The following is a 19539-nucleotide window of genomic DNA, read 5'->3' on the forward strand; positions in this document are numbered from 1 at the left end:
CTCTGAAGGGTCCTCTTTAAGTAGTGTACATTCACAATAACAACAGATCTTTGTGTTTTTGTCAAATAAAGAAAATAAACAGGGTGCTCATTCAGACATTTCTGTCTCCGCCAGCTGTCTCTCAAATCACGTTACAAAAATTAGTTGAAACTCCGCGAATACTCGTCACACAAACATAATACACATATCCAAAGAAAGCCTGAAATGTCTACTTTTAAACAAGCTGATTATTATCAAAAACAAATATTTCCTGTTTATATAATCTGCATTGAAGTAAAGAGAGTACCGTTTTTCCTGACTGAGCTCATTATCTCTAATGCGGTCACGCCCACACGCTGTTGACATGGTAATGAAGAGACGAGCTGTTCAAACCAGCAAAGCGTAAAGTTTGATCAGATTTAAAGACTTTAGCGCATGTTTGGATTATAAACTTTATACACACACGTGAGGAATATCTTCATTTATGTCTGGACATTGAGGAAGAGAAGCGTTTATCTTTAACGTTACCTAAGAAGAAGAACAATGGAAGGCGCAATGGAGGCGGATATATTCCTGAAGAAACTGTAAGTCATTTGTCTTCATTTATATTTGCTATCATGTAATATGTTATGGCTTGTGCAGTTCAGCCTACATAAGCAACCTCAACAGACTGCACGCTTCGGATTGAAAAACGTTCGCATTGTTTACAAACGAGTAACTTACGCGTGATCATGTAATGGCGGATTTCATTGTTTGCTGTACAGTGTTAGACACAGTTATTCACTTTCGTATCCTTCGTGGCAACTTTGAGTAATGATGCACTGCTGTGTCTTTTAAGTGTGTGCTGTAAGTTAATATGATTCCATGTTTACATGCTTATTTACAAACGAGTACGCGTGATCACGTAATGGCGGATTTCATTGTTACATGCTGTACAGTAGACACTTTCGTATCCTTCGTGGCAACTTTGAGTAATGCTGCACTGGGGGGATCTGCTGTAATATGATATTGTTTACATGCAACGCATTCCATACATTGCGCTTTACACACGACACCGTTTTATTATGAGCTCCGCGTTGTTTACACGGAGACTCACCTTTTTTTTTAAATTATAAATTTACCTTGGCCAGTCTACCTAGGTGTGTGAAAGACGCAAATCACGTGACCAAATGGTGGCGCAGCGGTAGTGCGTTAGGCCGCCACGTGGTAGACCCGAGTTCGAAACCCGCCTAGGCCGAGTTTTTTTATACAGTATATTGAGTAAATTGAGTTTAGGCGACCACCGTTACAAGTGCTATCATTTACCCATCAGTTATGTATGTAAGGGTATTTCTGTGAACAATTTATGCTAACAGCTGTTCATAACTCTCTTACAGGTCTGCATCCCTCTCATCAGTAAACTATGAAGTGGAAAAACATATTCACACTCTTTGGACATAAAGTTGTATGGTAACATGAGCCACATGAAGTTTACAGCTCTGTTGTTTATCAGTTTCTTATACAAGTTAAGTTTTTGAATAGGGTCCTACTGACCTTCATTTCTATTTTGATTATATTGTTAACTTCTTAATAAACCTCAAACAAACATGTTCATTTGTCCTCACATTCTTTACTGTAGTTCCCTCCTGCCTCATTATTATGCAGCTCATTATGCAGCTCATTATGCGAGCCTTTGTTTGCTAGCTGTCAATCAATCCTTCTCGCATACGGCCCCTCTTAACAAAAAGTGTCTTACAATTTCTAAATCAATATATTGGTTTATGAGAATAAGTAGGCAGGATGATTTTCACATCATTTTAAAGAAAAAACTCTAGACTACTAGATTCTGTTTAGGAAAGTCTTGTTAAAACATGTTTAGTATGGGTTTTGTGGACTTATATCAGTGACTTAAAATTTTTGCTTTTTTAAAAACCACGCATAAACCTTTTTCTCTCAAAAATACAAACATGTACATACATGTAGCTCATATAATATTTTAGCCCAGTTTGTGCTGAACACAGTGGTATGAGACACTTGCCATTATTATGTTTTAAAGCAACTGAAAAAAGACCAAATGTAAGAGCATGTCAGAACCTCTAACAGTGTCCCAAAATGGTCGGACCCCAGAGGGTTAACCAATCAAGAGCTTGCTTTAGTAGTGACGTTATTACTATGTAGCGAGCAGAGGAAAAAATACAAAACAATAATGGAGGACAAAATCATCGTCGCTGTATGTGGACACCCAGACGTGTGCGATACATCTTTGTACTTTTTTAGAAACGGGATCAAATAAGGATCTTGCTTGGAAGAAAGTGAGTGAGGAGGTCAGAAAATCTGGGAAGTTGTAAAAAAAATGCTCTTTACTCAACATTGTCCAGTCCCTCCAGAAAAACGCGATTGTGCGATCGCGCGATATATTGCATAATCAGCCAAAGTCTGCATATTTGGGCTGCATTTTTTCCAAATACGACGCACTTTCGCCGCATTAATTACATATTTCCGCACACAAAATATGCGGGGGATGCATGATTTCATAATCTCCGCATTTTCGTAGCAAAAAGTCACATATATATTAGCAGAAAGTTGAAAAATGTTGCATTTACTTCCCAAAAGCGCAGCCGTGTCCTCTATTGCCATGGGAGCGTTATGAAGTGACGTGATTATGTGACGTGAACATCATTGCTGCTTTTGCAAGTTTCTGCAGTATTTGCAAGTTCCGCAATTTTCGCAAATTCCCGCAATTCCATCGCATAAATTGCATAAATATCCCGCATATTCCATCGCATTTTTTAAGAAAACTTGCCGCAAAATCGAGGATTTTTGCCTGCAACAATCACAAAAAAACTCCGCGTTTTTCTGGAAGGACTGATTGTCATGGATGTTACAGGCCATAACAACGTAGTATTTTCTGTTAAAAGTGCCTTATGTAATTGAAAATCATGACTTGCAAATTATTAAAATATATTGCACAACTGCATGACTTTGTTAACTAAATGTATCTGCAATCATACATCACCTCTGTATTTCCACATATTACACTGCAAAAAATTATTTTTAAGAAAAAGTAGTATTTTGTCTTGTTTTCAGTAAAAATATCTAAAAATTCTTAAATGAAGATGCTTTTTCTTGATGAGCAAAACGACCCAAGAAAATAAGTCTAGTTTTTAGAACCAAAAATATCAAATTTAAGTGATTTTGTGCATAAAACAAGCAAAACATCTGCCAATGGGGTAAGCAAATTTTTCTTGAATTTTGTGTTTAAGAAAAATGTTCAAGATTTTTTTTGCTTACCCAATTGGCAGATTTTTTTTTTTTTGCTTGTTTTTATGCACAAAATCACTTAAATTTAATATTTTTGGTCTAAAAACTAAGACTTATTTTCTTGGGTCGTTTTGCTCATCATAAAAAGCATCTTAATTTAAGAATTTTAAGATATTTTTACTGAAAACAAGACAAACATACTAAGAAATGTTTTTCTTGAAAATTATTTTTTGCAGTGTAGCAATGAAATATACTTTTTTTTTTGCGATCCACACTGCTGGTGTACTTCCAGCATTGACCTCCAGAGGGCGCATGTCTGTCCTGCTGCAGTAAACCTCATTGAGTTATGAAGATCTCCACCCTAACTGAAGCGCATTGATCTGTGATCTTTGAGTGACAGCCCTCTGTTTCTCTTGAGAAGTATACAGTATGTAGGCATCATGTGCATTAGTGGATGTTATGTGTAGGAGAAAGACTGGATGTGGTCAGGGTATCTATCAGTCAACAGTTGTTATAGTACAGTATGTGTAAGGACGAGATGCCAAGTCACCACCTTGAGCGCTTTTGCACGTACAAGTTGTTTACCGTAGGACACGAAGGTCAAACAATCCAAACAAATTCTTTAGGTTGAATCACGTGGAGCAAAATAAACTTTAGTTTATAGGTTGACCGTAGGATAAAAACAAAACCTGCACGTTGACCAAACAAACCTTCTCAACCATATCATGGCTCATCAAAGTCTTTATAAAGGCTTGTGCTTTATTTAAATGCTTTATTTCATCTCTCCCCCAGTTGTAAATAACATATCATGATGGTTTTTGTGAGACATCTTCTGAATGTGTTGTATGGTAGATAAGATAATCAGATTCAACTCAATGGCCACTGTGTACACTGTTTAAGATCAGAAACCACAGGGAAACTGCACCTGGAGTCTTTCCAAAACCAGTTGAACCAGTTTACACTGAACAATATGAGAAATGTTTGAACACATTTTGCATGTCCTACTAACTTCAATAGCTTTGAAGGTTTATAGGAGCGGCATATCAGATGTTCAAGAAGATTAGTGGAGCTCTAACATTACCCTGTAACTTAAAACAACCAAAAAAAAGACATTACAGCTCTTAAAGGGATAGTTTACCCAAAAATTAAAATTCTGTCATCATTTTCTCATCCTCATGTAATCTGAATGAATTCATTTTTTTCTGATAAACACGAAAGAAGATATTTTGATAAATGATGGTAAGCACACAGCTGATTGTAACCATTGACTACAATAGTAGGAAAAACAAATATGATGGAATATAATGGGTACCATCAACTGTGTGCTTACAATCATTTAACAAAATATCTTTTTTATCATTTATCACAATACTTCAATAATATTTGTTTTCCTACTATGGAAGTCAATGGTTACGGCAGCTGTGTGCTTACAATCATTTATATTAAAATATCTTCTTTTGTGTTCATCAAAATAAAAATAAAAAACTCATACATGTTTTAAAGCAACATGAGCAGGAGTAAATGATGGCAAAATTTTCATTTTTGGGTGAACTGTCCCTTTAAGTGTAGATAAAAACTATGCAAATTTTTCTTCTCAACAAACATTTCAAAACATAATACGCACAGCTTTCAGCTTCGGTTGCCTATCATATATTGTTTGATTCGAGTTTGGGCATGTGTTCAAAATATAAACAAATATCTGTTATTTAACTTTAAAACTTGTTTAACTAAACTTGTGTATGTGTCGAAGGGCAGCAAGATGTACCAAAAAACCATCGCAATACACATATAGCAAAAGTTTGCAATAACTGAATGATTTAAATTAGAGATGCACAGATATATCAGCCAATAATGGGTATCGGACGATAAAAGCCATTTTTTTTCACTTGGTTATCGGACGATAGTTTAAAAACAGCCTATAGTCATGGCCGATATCGAAAGAAAACAAGAAAATGCAATGAATTTAAGATCTGTGTATAGAAAATGACAAAATAACATCACTAGTTTAATGTTCAATATTAATGGTTATTATATGAATGAATAACATTCAGAAAATGTTATCTTCAGTGTTAAATTAATCCAAGTTATACTATCAGCATCGGCAGACATCAGTCTGAATTATTGGCTATCAGTATCTGAAAAATGTCATATTGGTTCCTCTCCAGGGTTCCCACACCTTAGTTAACTTCAAATTCAAGGACCTTTCAAGGGTTTTCCAGGTCCAATACCCTCAAATTCAAGGACTAAATGTGGGGACACATTTCAAGTGAAAGCAAGGTTAAATCGTGTTATGTTTTCAGATACATTGTTACAGTTCCCTTTTGAGGGAACTCAAGCTGTGTCACTGCGGTGCCAATTTGGGGACGCCTCCAGGGGTAAGTGTGTCTGAATGTGTATATCAAATTCAACCAATGGTGAGGCTTAATGACAAAGACAGGGTGATGCGGGAGCCAGGAAGTATATTGCTATCTGAAATATTGCCAAAGACGGTGTTACAGGGACGCGGAAAGTATGGGAAGGAAGACGCAGCGTCTCGTTCCCTTCTCAGGGAACAACAGTTAATGTACATATGTAACCCGAGACTTTTTCATGTGTCAAACACAACTATGCAAAAAAGCATTTTAGGCTGAATCACATTCGAACATTCGCATACAGAAGATATAAGCATTTCAAGCAAACAGTTTAGCACGTGTGCTTAAAAAGTCTAGAATTTTTATGATAGTATCCGACACTACACAGGGAATATGGATTTTTTTCAGAAAACTCCATAAAATAGATTCAAGCACTTTCAAAGACCTGTATCTATGTATGTATATTTTCAAAAACTTCCCAAGGCCTTGAATTTTTCCCCCAGATTCACAAACTTTCAAGGACCCGTGGGAACCCTAATCTCTAATTTTAATACTTAAAAACTTATGTGCAATTTTTAGGTCGATGCAGAGATAAGAATGTGAAACATGCATGTTTTTAATTATCATTTACAGTTTTTAAATACATTTTATTTTTACAAATTTAAAGCATCATTATATCACTTATCACATTATTTAGCAAGTCATCGCACAACACGTTTTTTGCAATATCGTGCGGCCTGTGTGGTTTGGCTCACATATCAATAGAGGAACTGAAATAAAAGAAGAAAGTTTTAGGCTCGGGTTGAGTTTGATGTTAAAATGTGGCAGTGCTGGTCAGATCGAGTCACGTTATGGTGCAGGATAATGCCTGTGCAGGTCTCAATGGAAGATTTATCATGCACAGTCATTCATGTACTGTGTACTTTAAAGGGATAGTTCACCCAAAAACGAACTATCATCAAAGCTGTATAAATATCTTTGTTCTGCTGATCACAAATGAAGATACTTTGTAACCAAACCTTTTATGAGCACCATTGAGTTCCATAGTATTTTTCTTTCCTACTATGGAAGCCAATAGTGCTCCTGTTTCCTGCTTGATTACAAATGCTTTTTTTCTTTAAAGAAATTCATACAGGTTTGTAACAACTTGAGGGTGGTTAAATAAAGACCATTTTTTCATTTTTGGGTGAACTATCCCCTTAAATCAGTGGTTCTCAAACTAGAGGCCACTGCACCCAGTTTTATGACATTTTATAAAATACATTAATTTATCATAAATTCTGTGTAATTAAACCTCAGAAAAATAAGGATACTAACCAACCAATTTATAATGTAAGTTTTAAAATGTTTTGTGTCATAAATATTCTTTTGAGGGCCATGGAGGGATGCACCAAACACGACTTTTAGGGTTCCCACACCTTAGTTAACTTCAAATTAAAGGACCTTTCAAGGACTTCCCGATCCAATATCCTCAAATTCAAGGACTAAATGTGGGGACGCATTTCAAGTGAGAGCAAGGTTACATTGTGTTACCTTTTAAGATACATTGATACAGTTCCCTTTCGAGGGAACTCGCGCTGCATCACTGCAGTGACACTTTGGGGACGCCTCCAGGGCTAAGTGCGTCTGAATGTGTATATTAAATTCAACCAATGGTGAGGCTTAACGACAAAGACAGGGTGACGCGGGAGTCAGGAAGTATATCGCTATCTGAAATATTGCCAAAGACGGCGTTACAGGGACGCAGGAAGTATGACAAGGGAGACGCAGTGTCTCGTTCCCTTCTCAGGGAACAAAAGTTACATTCGTAACCCGAGATGTTTTCATGTGTCAAACACAACTATGCAAAAAAAGCATTTTGGCATGAATCAACATTCGCATGCAGAATATATAAGCATTTAACGCAAACAGTTTAGCACGTGTGCTTAAAAGGCTAGAAATTTTTGTATATTATCCTACACTACACAGGGAATAATATAGATTTTTTTCCCAGAAAACTTAAAATAGATTCATGCACTTTCAATGACCTGTATTTATGTATGTTTATTTTTAAAAGCTTCCAAGGTCCTTGAATTATTTCCCCCAGATTCACAAACTTTCAAGGATTTCAAGGACCCGTGGGAACCCTGAAGGAGGGCCGAAAAAGTTAGATAACCACTGCTTTACATGATACTGGTAAAGCATCTAATAATATCAATTTGTGTATCATTTACGTGTTGATTGAGGTTTGGGTGTAAATAAAAAGAAAACAATTCTTACATCTTATATTAAATATCTAATCCTGTAAATTGAATCAGCAGCGCAAAGAATCATGGGTTTGAACCCAGGGAACACACATACCGATACAAATATATATTGTGTTATTGAATTAAAGCGTCTGCCAAATCCATAAATGTAAATCTGATATTTAACCCTTGTTGTTTAATTAAAAGATGAATCTTTTAAAACAGCTTGTTTCTTATAGTTTTAAATATAAAAGCATAAGTAAGTTTAAGGTCTCATACACGTAACAAATTTGTGCAAGGATTTTAACCATAAGCTGTAATTAATACAATGCCAAGATGGTTTTAAAATCACTACTGGTTTTGAGGTTTTAAGCATTTCTATTTTCTCCTGAACGCTGACGAATTTCTCTGAAATAGTCCCGGATGCTAAAAACGGCTTTATAATCTGTTGCTATTTTTATCAGCTGCACGTGTGCCTGTTTGTTTGTGCATCTATGCAAAAACGGCAGGACGAACGAGCAAGAGAGAGAGAATCTTTGCTTATAAATGAATGCTCTTCCCCTTGAAGCACTTATAAGGGCCTAATGTGTATAAGCGCGCACACACACGCGCGCGAGCCCTTTCTGTGCCTCACCTTCTCTTTCTGACCTTCCTTTGTTTACGCGCATTGCCGGGATACTCCCTTTGATTCGGCGGCGCGCACAAACACGTGACGCCCTCCGCCAGTGAGTGCTCTGCAGTGCCGGGCTAAAAATAGCTCTTGCTTGGCCCGGCTGGCGGCTGCTCTGTTCCTTTACATAAGCAGCAGTGGAGGGTGCGGAGGGGGGCAGACATCCCGACCGCAATCTCCATACAGCCTGCGCGCACAACTGGGAGCTTTCGCTCGGACTGGCGAGTTCAACGTTTCTCAAAAAGTCTCTCTTTGAGCCGTACCATCTTTCCAGCAGCGTGATGTCAGCGGCCCTCCTTTGCACAAGCACGCAGTTGTCTGCGTCTCTGTGGTTTAAACGCTGGCGAGCTCTCGGCTGCGGTGCGAGCCAGTTTCTTTTTCTATTTATAATCCTGAACTAGACACACAATAGAGAAACAAACGCAGACAGATGTCCCACAATCACGAGGGATGGTGAAATGATCTCACAGGTCACACTGAATACGGTTTAAAAGCCACAGACACAACAAAACAGACTTTTAATATCAGTTAGGGAGTGTAACCTTAAAATAGTTTTTCCAGTTCGTGCTGAACAATGTTTGAACACGTTTTGCATGTCTTACTAACTTCAAAGTATCAGATGTTAATGTTTCCACTGTGATGTTTAAAACAAGTTTTTACAAAATTTGGCAAACCATTAAAACAGTACATTGATAAGAGAACCTGACCATCTGAACCCCTAAGAAAATTGAAAATTGAAAATAAAATCGATTACGAGACTGATCTGGAGATCAGTACTTGGTTAAATTGCCGGGATCGGTCCCGAAACGCACCCTGTGTGACGAGATGGAGGAACAATACCGTAAGGGGCGCGTCGCAATGATGATGCATGTTTAGTCGCAACCACATAGTTATCGTTCAGCCTTTGTTTAGAGGTTTTAAAAGAAAGATGTGTCTGCAAACTGGAATGAAGCAGAGACCAGGAAGCTCTTTACTATCCGTGCTAAAGCCGAGATCGTTCGTCAGCTTAATGATACGATACGCGATGATTTCTCGTAGGGGTGCACCGAAATTTCGGTCGCCGAAAATTTCGGCCGAAAATGGCATTATCGGTTTCGGGCCGAAATAAAAAATCCAGCCGAAAATGTAAACCGAAAATGAATGTCAACCGCGCCCCTTTCATCTGTGCGCTAGCGCTTGGGATTCACTCAGCCTCACGGTGATCAGTCGTCTCCCACCCCTCCCCTTCGTGCTCAAGCAGGTTTCACTCAGGGTCCAGCTGTTTGCACGCGTCTGCAAAGATTAAGAATGTCTTGATGTGTAAACTTTAGAGAGAGTCGCGCTATGTGTCTCTTACTGTAATCCATTAACGTACATTTGGCGAATAAAGCAATGAAACACAACGTAACGTTTTTATGTGGAGCGACTGTTGCGCTGTTTGGGATTCACCATCAGTCTCTGTATATGCATGCGTTGAAGTGCCCTTAAAGCCGAAAGTATACTAGGGACGTCCGCGTATGCGCGCCATCATTTTCGTCATCAGGAGGGTCCACGGCCGGCAGCCCAAAATTTGAGACCGCACGGACAGTGCGCGTACAGTCCGCGTACAACATCGCATGCGCGTGAAAATATTTAGACAGGACACTCCACTACAAACAATTATACAAAGGAAATAGACAGCATTTGCACACATACTATCGTTTTTCTTCTTTAATTTTATTTCATCCATAAACAGAAAGCTGTGGAGCATGTTTGTTACCATATTGTTTGATTCCTGTTCTTTGTTGTCTTGTTGTTTGTTCTAAACTGTGTTTGCAATGGTGGATCGGTTTCTTTTCTTCACCTATCCTAATGTTTTAATGTACTGTAAATGTCTCCAAATCAGTGCTGCACTAGAGTAATAATTTGAATAGAGACACGTTTAAAAAAAAACAAGCAAACATAAATTCTCTCTGTTATTGACAGGGCACATATAAACAAAATTCTCTCCACAGTATTCTTTTTCTAATAAAAACATTTGTTTATGTCTGTATAGATTACAGTCAGATTAACCTACTTAAGTCTGTGTCATTAATGTTGATCAAACAACCCATGACAAAGAGACAAATAGCTCTAAATAATAATAATATATTTAATGTATTGTGTTATGATTAATTTAATTTGATTTCTGTACCTAATGCTAATTTCAGACCTTATTAATGTACAACTTTGTTCTCTTTTATAAATGTTTGCAATTTCTTTATTGTTTATTAGATTTTTCCCACCTGCTTTTTGCTGATCCGAAAAATAATCTGATCTGTGCCTCAAAAACTGTAATGTGATCCGAACTGTGAGTTTTTTTATCCGTCACACACCCCTAGTAAAGTTAGTACACAGTGATAGCAATGAATGCAATTGTACTAATAATTGGCATAATAATTTATTTCTGTGTTTCGGTTTCGGTTTTTCGGCCTTGGTTTCCTTTTTTCGGTTTTCGGTTTCGGCCAAGAATTTTCATTTCGGTGCATCACTAATTTCTCGAGAAAGAAAACACAGATAATAAGCAAACTTAAGTGCACGATTACAATTATATTACACGTCACATCCTGATGTCACAAAATTTACGAAATCTTTATGAAAATCACTGGCGGTGTGAATAAACCAAAAACGATTCTGGGACACATTATCAGTGTATTTTGGAAATCTGTGTGTTAAAAGGGCTTGTGGCTTGCAACATGAGCACAGACATAACTAAATGGATTTATAATATTGGCGAGGGAACATAACAGTAAAATAATAATTGGACGAATATTTGCATCCCCAGGGTCGGCATGCACCAATTTTTTTAAGGGCGCTACCTTTCATACTGTAATCACAATTATTAATGGCAATTAAACATCAAAACCTTTTATACGGCATATTCTGATAAGCGTTAAGGAATGATTTTATTGCCATTTTACGCAACTCGCTCAACGGTCGCGTTATGTCTGTGATGGTCTGTAATGATCGACACTTCACAAACAATGAATAAAAAGAAACATTTAATGCAACAAAATTGGATCTAAATGTAATGCTGTAATCGTAATTTCATTTTTTGTCATTTATTTGATTGCTTTGAAAGCACATCATTTTTAAAAACTAGCATATAAACAGCTATTGGTATATAAGTTGCATTAGAAAACATTGGTAAATGCATTAACTAAAACGAACAAACAGTGAACAATTTATTTTTAACAATACAGTTATGCATGTTAGTTCATTTTGTGTAAATTAATGTTAATAATCGGTTATCGGTATCGGCCAAAATGTCCATATCGGTGCATCCCTAATTTTTTTATTTGATTTCGCGCCACCTCTAGGGGTGAATGTAGATATAAACATAAGAAATTGACTTTGAACTATCATCTTTGTACACAGTTAATAATCCGTGACCGTGCACAATGATGGCGCCAGCGCTGTTGCATCTAGATTTGGATAATTCATTGCTTCCAGAATAAAGCAAGTGATTATAAACAGTGAAGTGATCATATTTTACACATGAAACAAAGTAACAGATGAAAAGATGCTTCATTGATTTTGAGGTTGTATGCAAAATCCACTTTGCTCAAAAATGTAAGGGGGCACTTGCCCTCTCAATTTCAATGGGTCAGTTCCTGATTTATTAATAACATTCATTAAATGTTTTACGTGGCCATAAAGTACAAACTGACAGCATTAAGATATAACAGTATCGCAAAAAAAAAGGAGATTAAGTTGGGAAGTTGGATTTATTTAACTAAAATAACCCGATGTGGCATTTAACGTGTTTTAAAAAGGTTTTTGTATAACAAAAAAACCCCACTTGAATATTTATAGTTGCCTGATCACTCAAAATCAACAAACTTATTAAGGAAAAAAAACTGTGCTGTTATAAAGTGCTGCTACTTCAAAGCAATCAAAAGTATAAAAAAAATATTTTGGATCTCCAACAACAACATAAAGACTCTTACGGTTTGCATCTCTTCTGTTAAGCAACCACACTGATCCCGGGACAGGCACTCAAAACATCTCAGCAATCACCCACGACACATGAACATCACTCACATTATTCATACAACGTACAGTAAATCTATTAGAGATGTGCATTTATGTCATTTTTTCATTTCGATTAATCCATAGGTCTGAAGAACGAGTACTCGATTAACTGGGGGCGGGGCAATCCAAGGGGCGGGGCGTACACGTCATGGGGAAAATGAAAATATTTTTATTAAAAACACTCAAATAAAACTTAATTTTGAAGAAACTATGAGAGAACAATAAACACATACTAGACTATTAATGAATTAAATGTTTTTAAAAGAAACCCCTTACAGGAATAGCTGCGTGATGAAGTGAAACTAAAGGGTTAAGTTAATAAACACAAACCGAAGCGCTTTCTACATGACGCACTCTACATATTATTAAGCCTTTACACAACATAAATGTACAACGTGCATCTATCTGCATAAAATGCAAGACTTCAACTAAGTTTTCAACTAAGTTATGTAGAAAGTTTAACTCCCTTTGTGGATGTGCATCATAAACAGCGCGCTTTCAAACACGTCCAGTCAAAGCACAAGCTTCATAACATTAACCAGCTTTAAGTCTTTTGCTATCATTTTAGCGATTAGCTGTGTTGTGTCGTCATCCCTTACCTGTTCAAGATGTAATGATAGTATGGCTCTCTGGTATCTCCTGATATTTAAATATGAGATGATAACCCATTGAACTTTTGACGGCGCTGTACATTTTGCACCTGACTGACTGTATTTCCGAAAATCAAAAACAAATTCCGTTTGTTTTTGAATCACGCATGGTAACGTAACTGATGTCATACGACGGTCTGCGTAGCTCGACACGACGTCAAACACGCATCCCCAGACCCAGTCTTTACTATCAGATGCGCTTGTAGATGCTAACCAGCCATCCAAATGCCGCCATAGCCATAATAAATAAATAAATAAACCCACATGATCATCGTTTTCATGATCGATCATCGATGCTACACTCGAGCAATCGAGTACTCGTGCCAATTCCTAAAATCTACAGCTTTTATATCGCCAAACCAATAGCGAATCACAACTAAATAAAGTTTGTACCTAACAATACGTCTATTAAATCAACCAGATTTCCACATAATGCTAATAAATCATTTCATTAAGACTAAAAAGTGTGAAGCATTCTCAAACAAACACAAATACCGTCCCAACCACGGAGTAACCTGGATCACGGCAAACATATCTGAGCATATATTGACTTAAAAGTTGTATAACAGAAGAATTCTCTGTATTGTAAAAAAGAAAGCAAGCCTGTATTCAGAGCAGCAGGGTGTCTGTCGAGTTTCTCCAGGCTTTTCTCTGATGAACAGACAACAGTCGCCATTATGTGTCAGGCACCACACTGGATACTGATGATATCTGTGTTCAACAAAGCTGCTGACCGACTCTCGTGACCCGAGCACCTCCTCGCTCCTTCCTACCTGACACAAATACTCATCCAAACCGATCAACTAACAGCATTATCCTGTAGCATCACCCGTTGAACCAAGCAACGAAGTGGAGCGTCTGCATTAAAATAATAAAACCTGATATATTGTTCGGCTGAGTTTCAGGTAGAGTTTAAGCGCTGATACTCACTAATGCGCACAGTCGATTAGTTGGTACTCATTGGAGCGCTCGTAACACGCCTTCACTCCTTCGTCGTCCCAGAGTTTCTTTGCGTGGTCAAAAAACTCCTGCGAAGAAAACAAATGTGTTCAAAAAAGCATTTATAACAACACAACGTTGCATTTGCATTGCAGAAATAATAGTTAGCAACTTTCATTACCGATCAAAAGTTTTCAATCACCTGACTGAAATGTTAACCGTGGTCTTAAAAATATTTTAATCTGAAGTGTGCTTAAATGTTTGAGATAATTTTTGGAAACAAAAAAAAATTCATTGATTTTATTACAAAACTAAAATTTTATTTAAAAAAAGACTGAATATTGAAGAATAATCCTTAAATTTTATTTTATTCATTTTAAACAAAATGAAGCGACTACGATTGTGCAATTTCTAGGCAAAGGGTGACAACACATCAAATGATAAAAGTTTTGATTTATTTTGGATACTTTTGGTCACAACATAATACCTATACTAGTTACATGTGTGTTATGCAATAATTTTGATAAGTTTACTAATATTCTGCAATGTGAAAAAATATAAATACACATAAAAATATAAATAAAGTGATTTCAAACTTTTGACCGGTGTGGAAAAGAAACTTCATTAGAGTACTTTATAAGTATTTAAGTATAAGAAATAGCAGCTTTTAGAGCTATTGCTACTATCTAACTTTTTTTTACTTGTTTATCTTTTCGTTAAAAGCCTGCTCCTGTTTTTAGAACGCAACTGTACAAACATTCAGCAAAAACTTTAATTCATGAGAAAATGTAGATGTTTGCCATTAATTCTTTAAAAAAAGATCAAATTTAGGATAAAACAATAATTTAGCAACATAAAAAACAGTAACGTGCGAGTAACAGTTTTTTAATTTAACCTTTCGATTATAACAAGACTTCTTGTGAAATCTTTTGTTGCCATACAAAGCAAAAAGCACAGCGTCTGTCTCTCCACACCAGCTCCAACATTTACTGTGCAAAGGTTAACAGTAACAAACATCTCAGACAGCACAGAAACAATGGGAATGCTACAAGAAAGCGTCAGCTCGATTGAGACACAACTCTGGGATCAGTTCATCCCGAACACAGAACGTGATGGAATTAAAACTCCAGGACAGCACGGCTCCAAATCCATCATGTGACTCTTTGAAAGTTGTCATGTTACTCTCTCTGAACTGGCCAAATTCTTTTGTACGTCTGTTTGTCTGTTAATCTAAAAGATATATTGGGATAATTGCAAATGGGGATTTCGCAATACACATACAGAAATGGTTTGCAATTTCTAAATGAGTTTTATGCTTTAAAAAGTTGTGTATAGTCAAAGTTTTGATGCAGATTGCACATGCATGTTAAATAAATTACTTTTATTTTTTAAATATACTTCATTATAATTCAAACTTACTTTACAAACCTAAATCATGACATATCGTATATAATAGATCACATCTAGTAGCAAGTTATCATTAGTAGCCCTAATCTAATGTTTCAAACCCTATTCACAAACAGCCCACTTTAGTTCAAAAACATTAACACAATGTGCGTATCAGATGGACAATATTTTGACTACTTAAGCAGAAAATGTGCAATTTACAGACTTTTCCATTTTAAATCATCATCTTTATCAAACCCACTTTCACAATGTTAAATGTTAAGAAAGAAATGTTCGCAAAAGATTTCTAAAATGAGAAGCTTGTCAACCATACTAATGACAAAATCTGACATTGTTTTAATCCTCAGTGTCTTAACTTCTAAATAAATAAATAAAAACCTATATAATACAATATTTATAAGTGTTTAAATCACAAACACACAAAAAGTCATGGAAGTCATCATACGTTCTACCCCCAAAGTGACAAACTATATTCAAACTATCAGCCGACACCACAAAAACATCCAAGTACATTTGGAATAAAATCGCACAAAGCTTTGCATGTGAACTATATAAGGAAACGGTTCAAAAACCATCCGGGGGTGACCTCAACCAAAGTAGCCGTAGCTTTCGCGTGAACGCGTACAAAGATTCAAATGTCATTCAAAGCAGCTTGGGTAAATTATGAAAATGAGGTTTCTTACCTGCGTGTAATCGAAATCAGAAAGTGGAGCTATGCTTTTGATATAGTCGATCCTAAACTGGTCCTCCGGATTAGCAAGCGGAACGGGTGGTATTAAAGTGCTCATTGCCGACACTATGGTCTGGAAATGAAAGAATGACCAGCAATGAGAGCAACGTAGAAAAAAAAAGCAAAAATAAAGAGAAGAATAGCTCACTTACCACGATGGCATCCTTCACATTTTTACGAATGTCTTGAATTTTCTGTTTCTTTTCTCTGCGTGTGAAAATGTAAATGAAGGAATTAATCAAATACACAATCTGGTTTCACATAAAAAACAATCATAATTTCGACAATCATGAAAAGGGCTCAGGTAGCTCAATAGGATTGTGGGTTCGAATCCCACACAGTAGCTACGTTTACATGCAACCAAATAATCCGTTTGTAATCGTATTGATGGCTCAATCGGATTAAAAAGCCTTCATATAAATTTTAATACTATTGAGGTTGATCAAATGCTAATTTCGATCGTATTGAAAGGGGTGGTGCAGTCCGATCCCTGATCCTGATCATCAGGAGAAAAGTATGCATGTAAACGCGTGAATCATAGTATTTTCTCAATTGGATGCAAAAATACCTCGTGCACATGCGCAGAAGAATTGTGCTTAATGTGATGTCTTATATTTACCTCTTATTTACGTATCACATGATTCTCATCACAGAAACGTGCAATGGCAAGGCAACGCGCATTATTAAGGTAATGGGGTCACACGCTGTACATTCTGCATAACATTAGGCTACATAAAGCAATAAAATAGCATTGTGTCTATCGAAAAGTGTGTTTTCTTGGACTATATCTGAAAACTTCTAAAGAACAACTTTCTCCAACTCAACTTTGTACATTTATCCAGAAGTAAAGCATGAACTCAATGAGAAATGCTGTGTGCAGCGTTGCCAAGTCCTCTGCTTTAGATTTGGGGTACTTTTAAACTGTTTTAACGAGTTTATTTTTTTCTGTGGGTTAAAAATAAAAAGATTTTGTTTATTAGTTATTAGTATTCTAGCTGTGAATAGTCATTGGGATGCTTATGGAATAGTTTTGAATGTCCATTGGGCTGGTTTTGATAAGGGAATCTGGCAACCCGGGCCGTTTGGTTCGGATTGCAATGTTTAGGGTGCATGTCGTAACCTGCAATCGGATTAAATTCCCTCGGATTGACAAAGGTGCATGTAAACATAGTCAGTGATAAAAAAAGTTGTTTTGGATTAAAAAAATAGTTTACTACAAAATATTAAAATAGTCCTTGTGTACAGTTGAAATGGACTGTAGTGATAAGAAAGACCAGCATGATGATTCTTTAAAAAAATATCACATTTTTTGTTTCCTGTAAAATATATTTGCATACAGGTTTGGACATCATGGTATTGAGAATATTGACAAATGAAGGTGAAAACTTTTGTTTTGGCTATAGGCGGTTTCATCGGACACACGTGCGTCTGGATCCGAACTTTACTTCCGGTTTCGTTGTTTTTAATGGTCTGACTAGTTGCTAAACTGATCTCTTGAACAAATGCCCCGTCGAAAATAACAAATGTTTTGGTTTCCTATGTAATCTATGTGTTGGTTTTTTTGCTTGTTATATAAATAAACTACGTTTAAAGAACTTTGTTATGTTATTTATAACAGAGTTTACCGGAAGTTACGTGCGGACCACGACAGCCGCTTGTTTATGTTGTTACTGCTGAAACCGTCTATAATATTCCCTTTAATAGATTGCAACACTATTATTAAAGGGATAGTTCACCCAAAAATGCATAAATTCAAACCTGTATAAATCTCTTTGTTCTGATGAACACAAAGGAAGATATTTTGAGGAATGTTGTAACCAAATTGATCATGAGGCCCATTCACTTCCATAGTAGGATAAAAGAATACTATGGAAGTGAACAGTTTGGTTACATACCTTCCTCAAAATATCTTCCTTCGTCTTGATCAGATACAGATTTGTAACAAGATAAGAGTGAGTAAATAATTTTTGGGTGAACTATCCCTTTAAGGTGCTTTACAATGCCATAGAAAACCTTTAACATCCAAACAATTTTGTAATGAGAAAAGGTTATAAAAATGTATAAAAGAAATGTCTATTTAAAGAACCTTTAAGCACCTTCCAAGAGCGTTCTCACAGGAAAACACATTCATAAAAATAATTCAGGTTATTTCTGTCATATCTTAGTCAAGTAGGTTTCGGTCCACACCACAGCATTGTTCTGCATGCCAGCTTTGTTTTTAAGGAAGTGAGCATGCAACTTTAACACACTGAGGCCTACCTGCATTTCTAGTGCATCATGAACACTACGAAGCCCACGTTTCATAAACACACAGCAAATGCCTTTGCTTTCACACGGCCCTCCTCATACACATGCGTTTGGCGTTACATATGCGTTAGAAATGATGTTATAAAAAGCAAACGTCTACTCACTCTGCGTTAAACCCGTTGACGTGAAGAATTCTCATCTGCTTCACAATAGTGCTTTTACCCGATTCACCAGCCCCTGCCAATGCAAACACAGCCATAAAATAAACACATAACAAGTCTGACATGCATATGCACACACGTACAGTTTCGGTATCACGGCGTGATCTTGATATGTGCGATCCGTCATGCCATTTTGAGCTGTCAAACATGGTGCTTTTGAAGAAAAAAAAAAAACAGTCTCTTGTATAGCTTATATAAAACATAAAACGCCTGATGTCGCGGACTCTTACCCAATAACAACAGTCGATGTGTGGCTTTATAAGCCTGTCTCTCCTTTTGCAACTGTTTATCTATTTCCTTGTTGGTGTCTCGTTGTGTTTTCTCGTCGATGCGCTGGTCTTCGGTTTTACCGTTACCAAAACACCCCATCTTACACCCTAAAACCCGCTCTGTGTGATATCCTTACGAATGATATATCCAACCGATTAAGAGTATATATAAAAAAACAAGAGGAAAAAGCAGATCCTCCGTCGCCGGCGGGAAGGTTTTCTTTTCCTGTGTCAACGATGTACGAAGCATCTGGCGTCATTCGGCCGACGGGATTGATGAGATTGATCACATATCGATCGGTAGGGTGGGATATGAACTTGCATGTGGATCTGGGGGTCTCTACGAGCCCCTGCCAGGAGCCCTTCCCGTCTCTTCTCTCGCCCTCTCTCTCTCTCGCTGTATTTCTCTGTGTGTGAGAGAAATACTGTGCCGTGTCTCTGCTGTGGTCTGTAACTCAACACTGCCTCTATCCGCGACACCCGGTAAAAACCCGGGAAAACCGTTACAACTAAATCGCCTGCACGTTCCGACGTCAAAACAACAGAGCGGATGTTACGATGTAACCGGTGTTACTGTGC

At 37.0% G+C, this 19539-nt stretch overlaps 1 protein-coding gene and 1 long non-coding RNA gene across 3 annotated transcripts in view; one reads left to right on the forward strand and one right to left on the reverse strand.

Moving 5' to 3' along the window:
- Positions 1-19539, reverse strand: part of LOC129426492 (guanine nucleotide-binding protein G(olf) subunit alpha) — a 35849-nt gene that overhangs the window by 7669 nt on the left and 8641 nt on the right. Inside the window, exons 1-5 of one of the 2 annotated variants that reach the window (XM_055182851.2) lie at positions 18922-19488; positions 18635-18707; positions 16376-16430; positions 16177-16296; positions 14078-14175 (exon numbers count right to left, since the gene is read on the reverse strand). In XM_055182851.2, coding sequence (XP_055038826.1) covers positions 14078-14175; positions 16177-16296; positions 16376-16430; positions 18635-18707; positions 18922-19060 — 485 coding nt within the window. In that variant the 5' untranslated portion in view covers positions 19061-19488. Of the gene's footprint in view, positions 1-14077; positions 14176-16176; positions 16297-16375; positions 16431-18634; positions 18708-18921; positions 19489-19539 lie in introns of those variants that run through there. The other variant, XM_055182850.2, reaches the window with a different exon arrangement.
- LOC141362171 (uncharacterized) lies at positions 165-1568 on the forward strand. Its single transcript, XR_012368179.1, has 2 exons — positions 165-563; positions 1356-1568. It is a non-coding gene; the product is annotated as an uncharacterized lncRNA (long non-coding RNA).

Source organism: Misgurnus anguillicaudatus, chromosome 25 (assembly GCF_027580225.2).
Source record: "Misgurnus anguillicaudatus chromosome 25, ASM2758022v2, whole genome shotgun sequence".
Taxonomy (NCBI): Eukaryota; Metazoa; Chordata; class Actinopteri; order Cypriniformes; family Cobitidae; genus Misgurnus; species Misgurnus anguillicaudatus.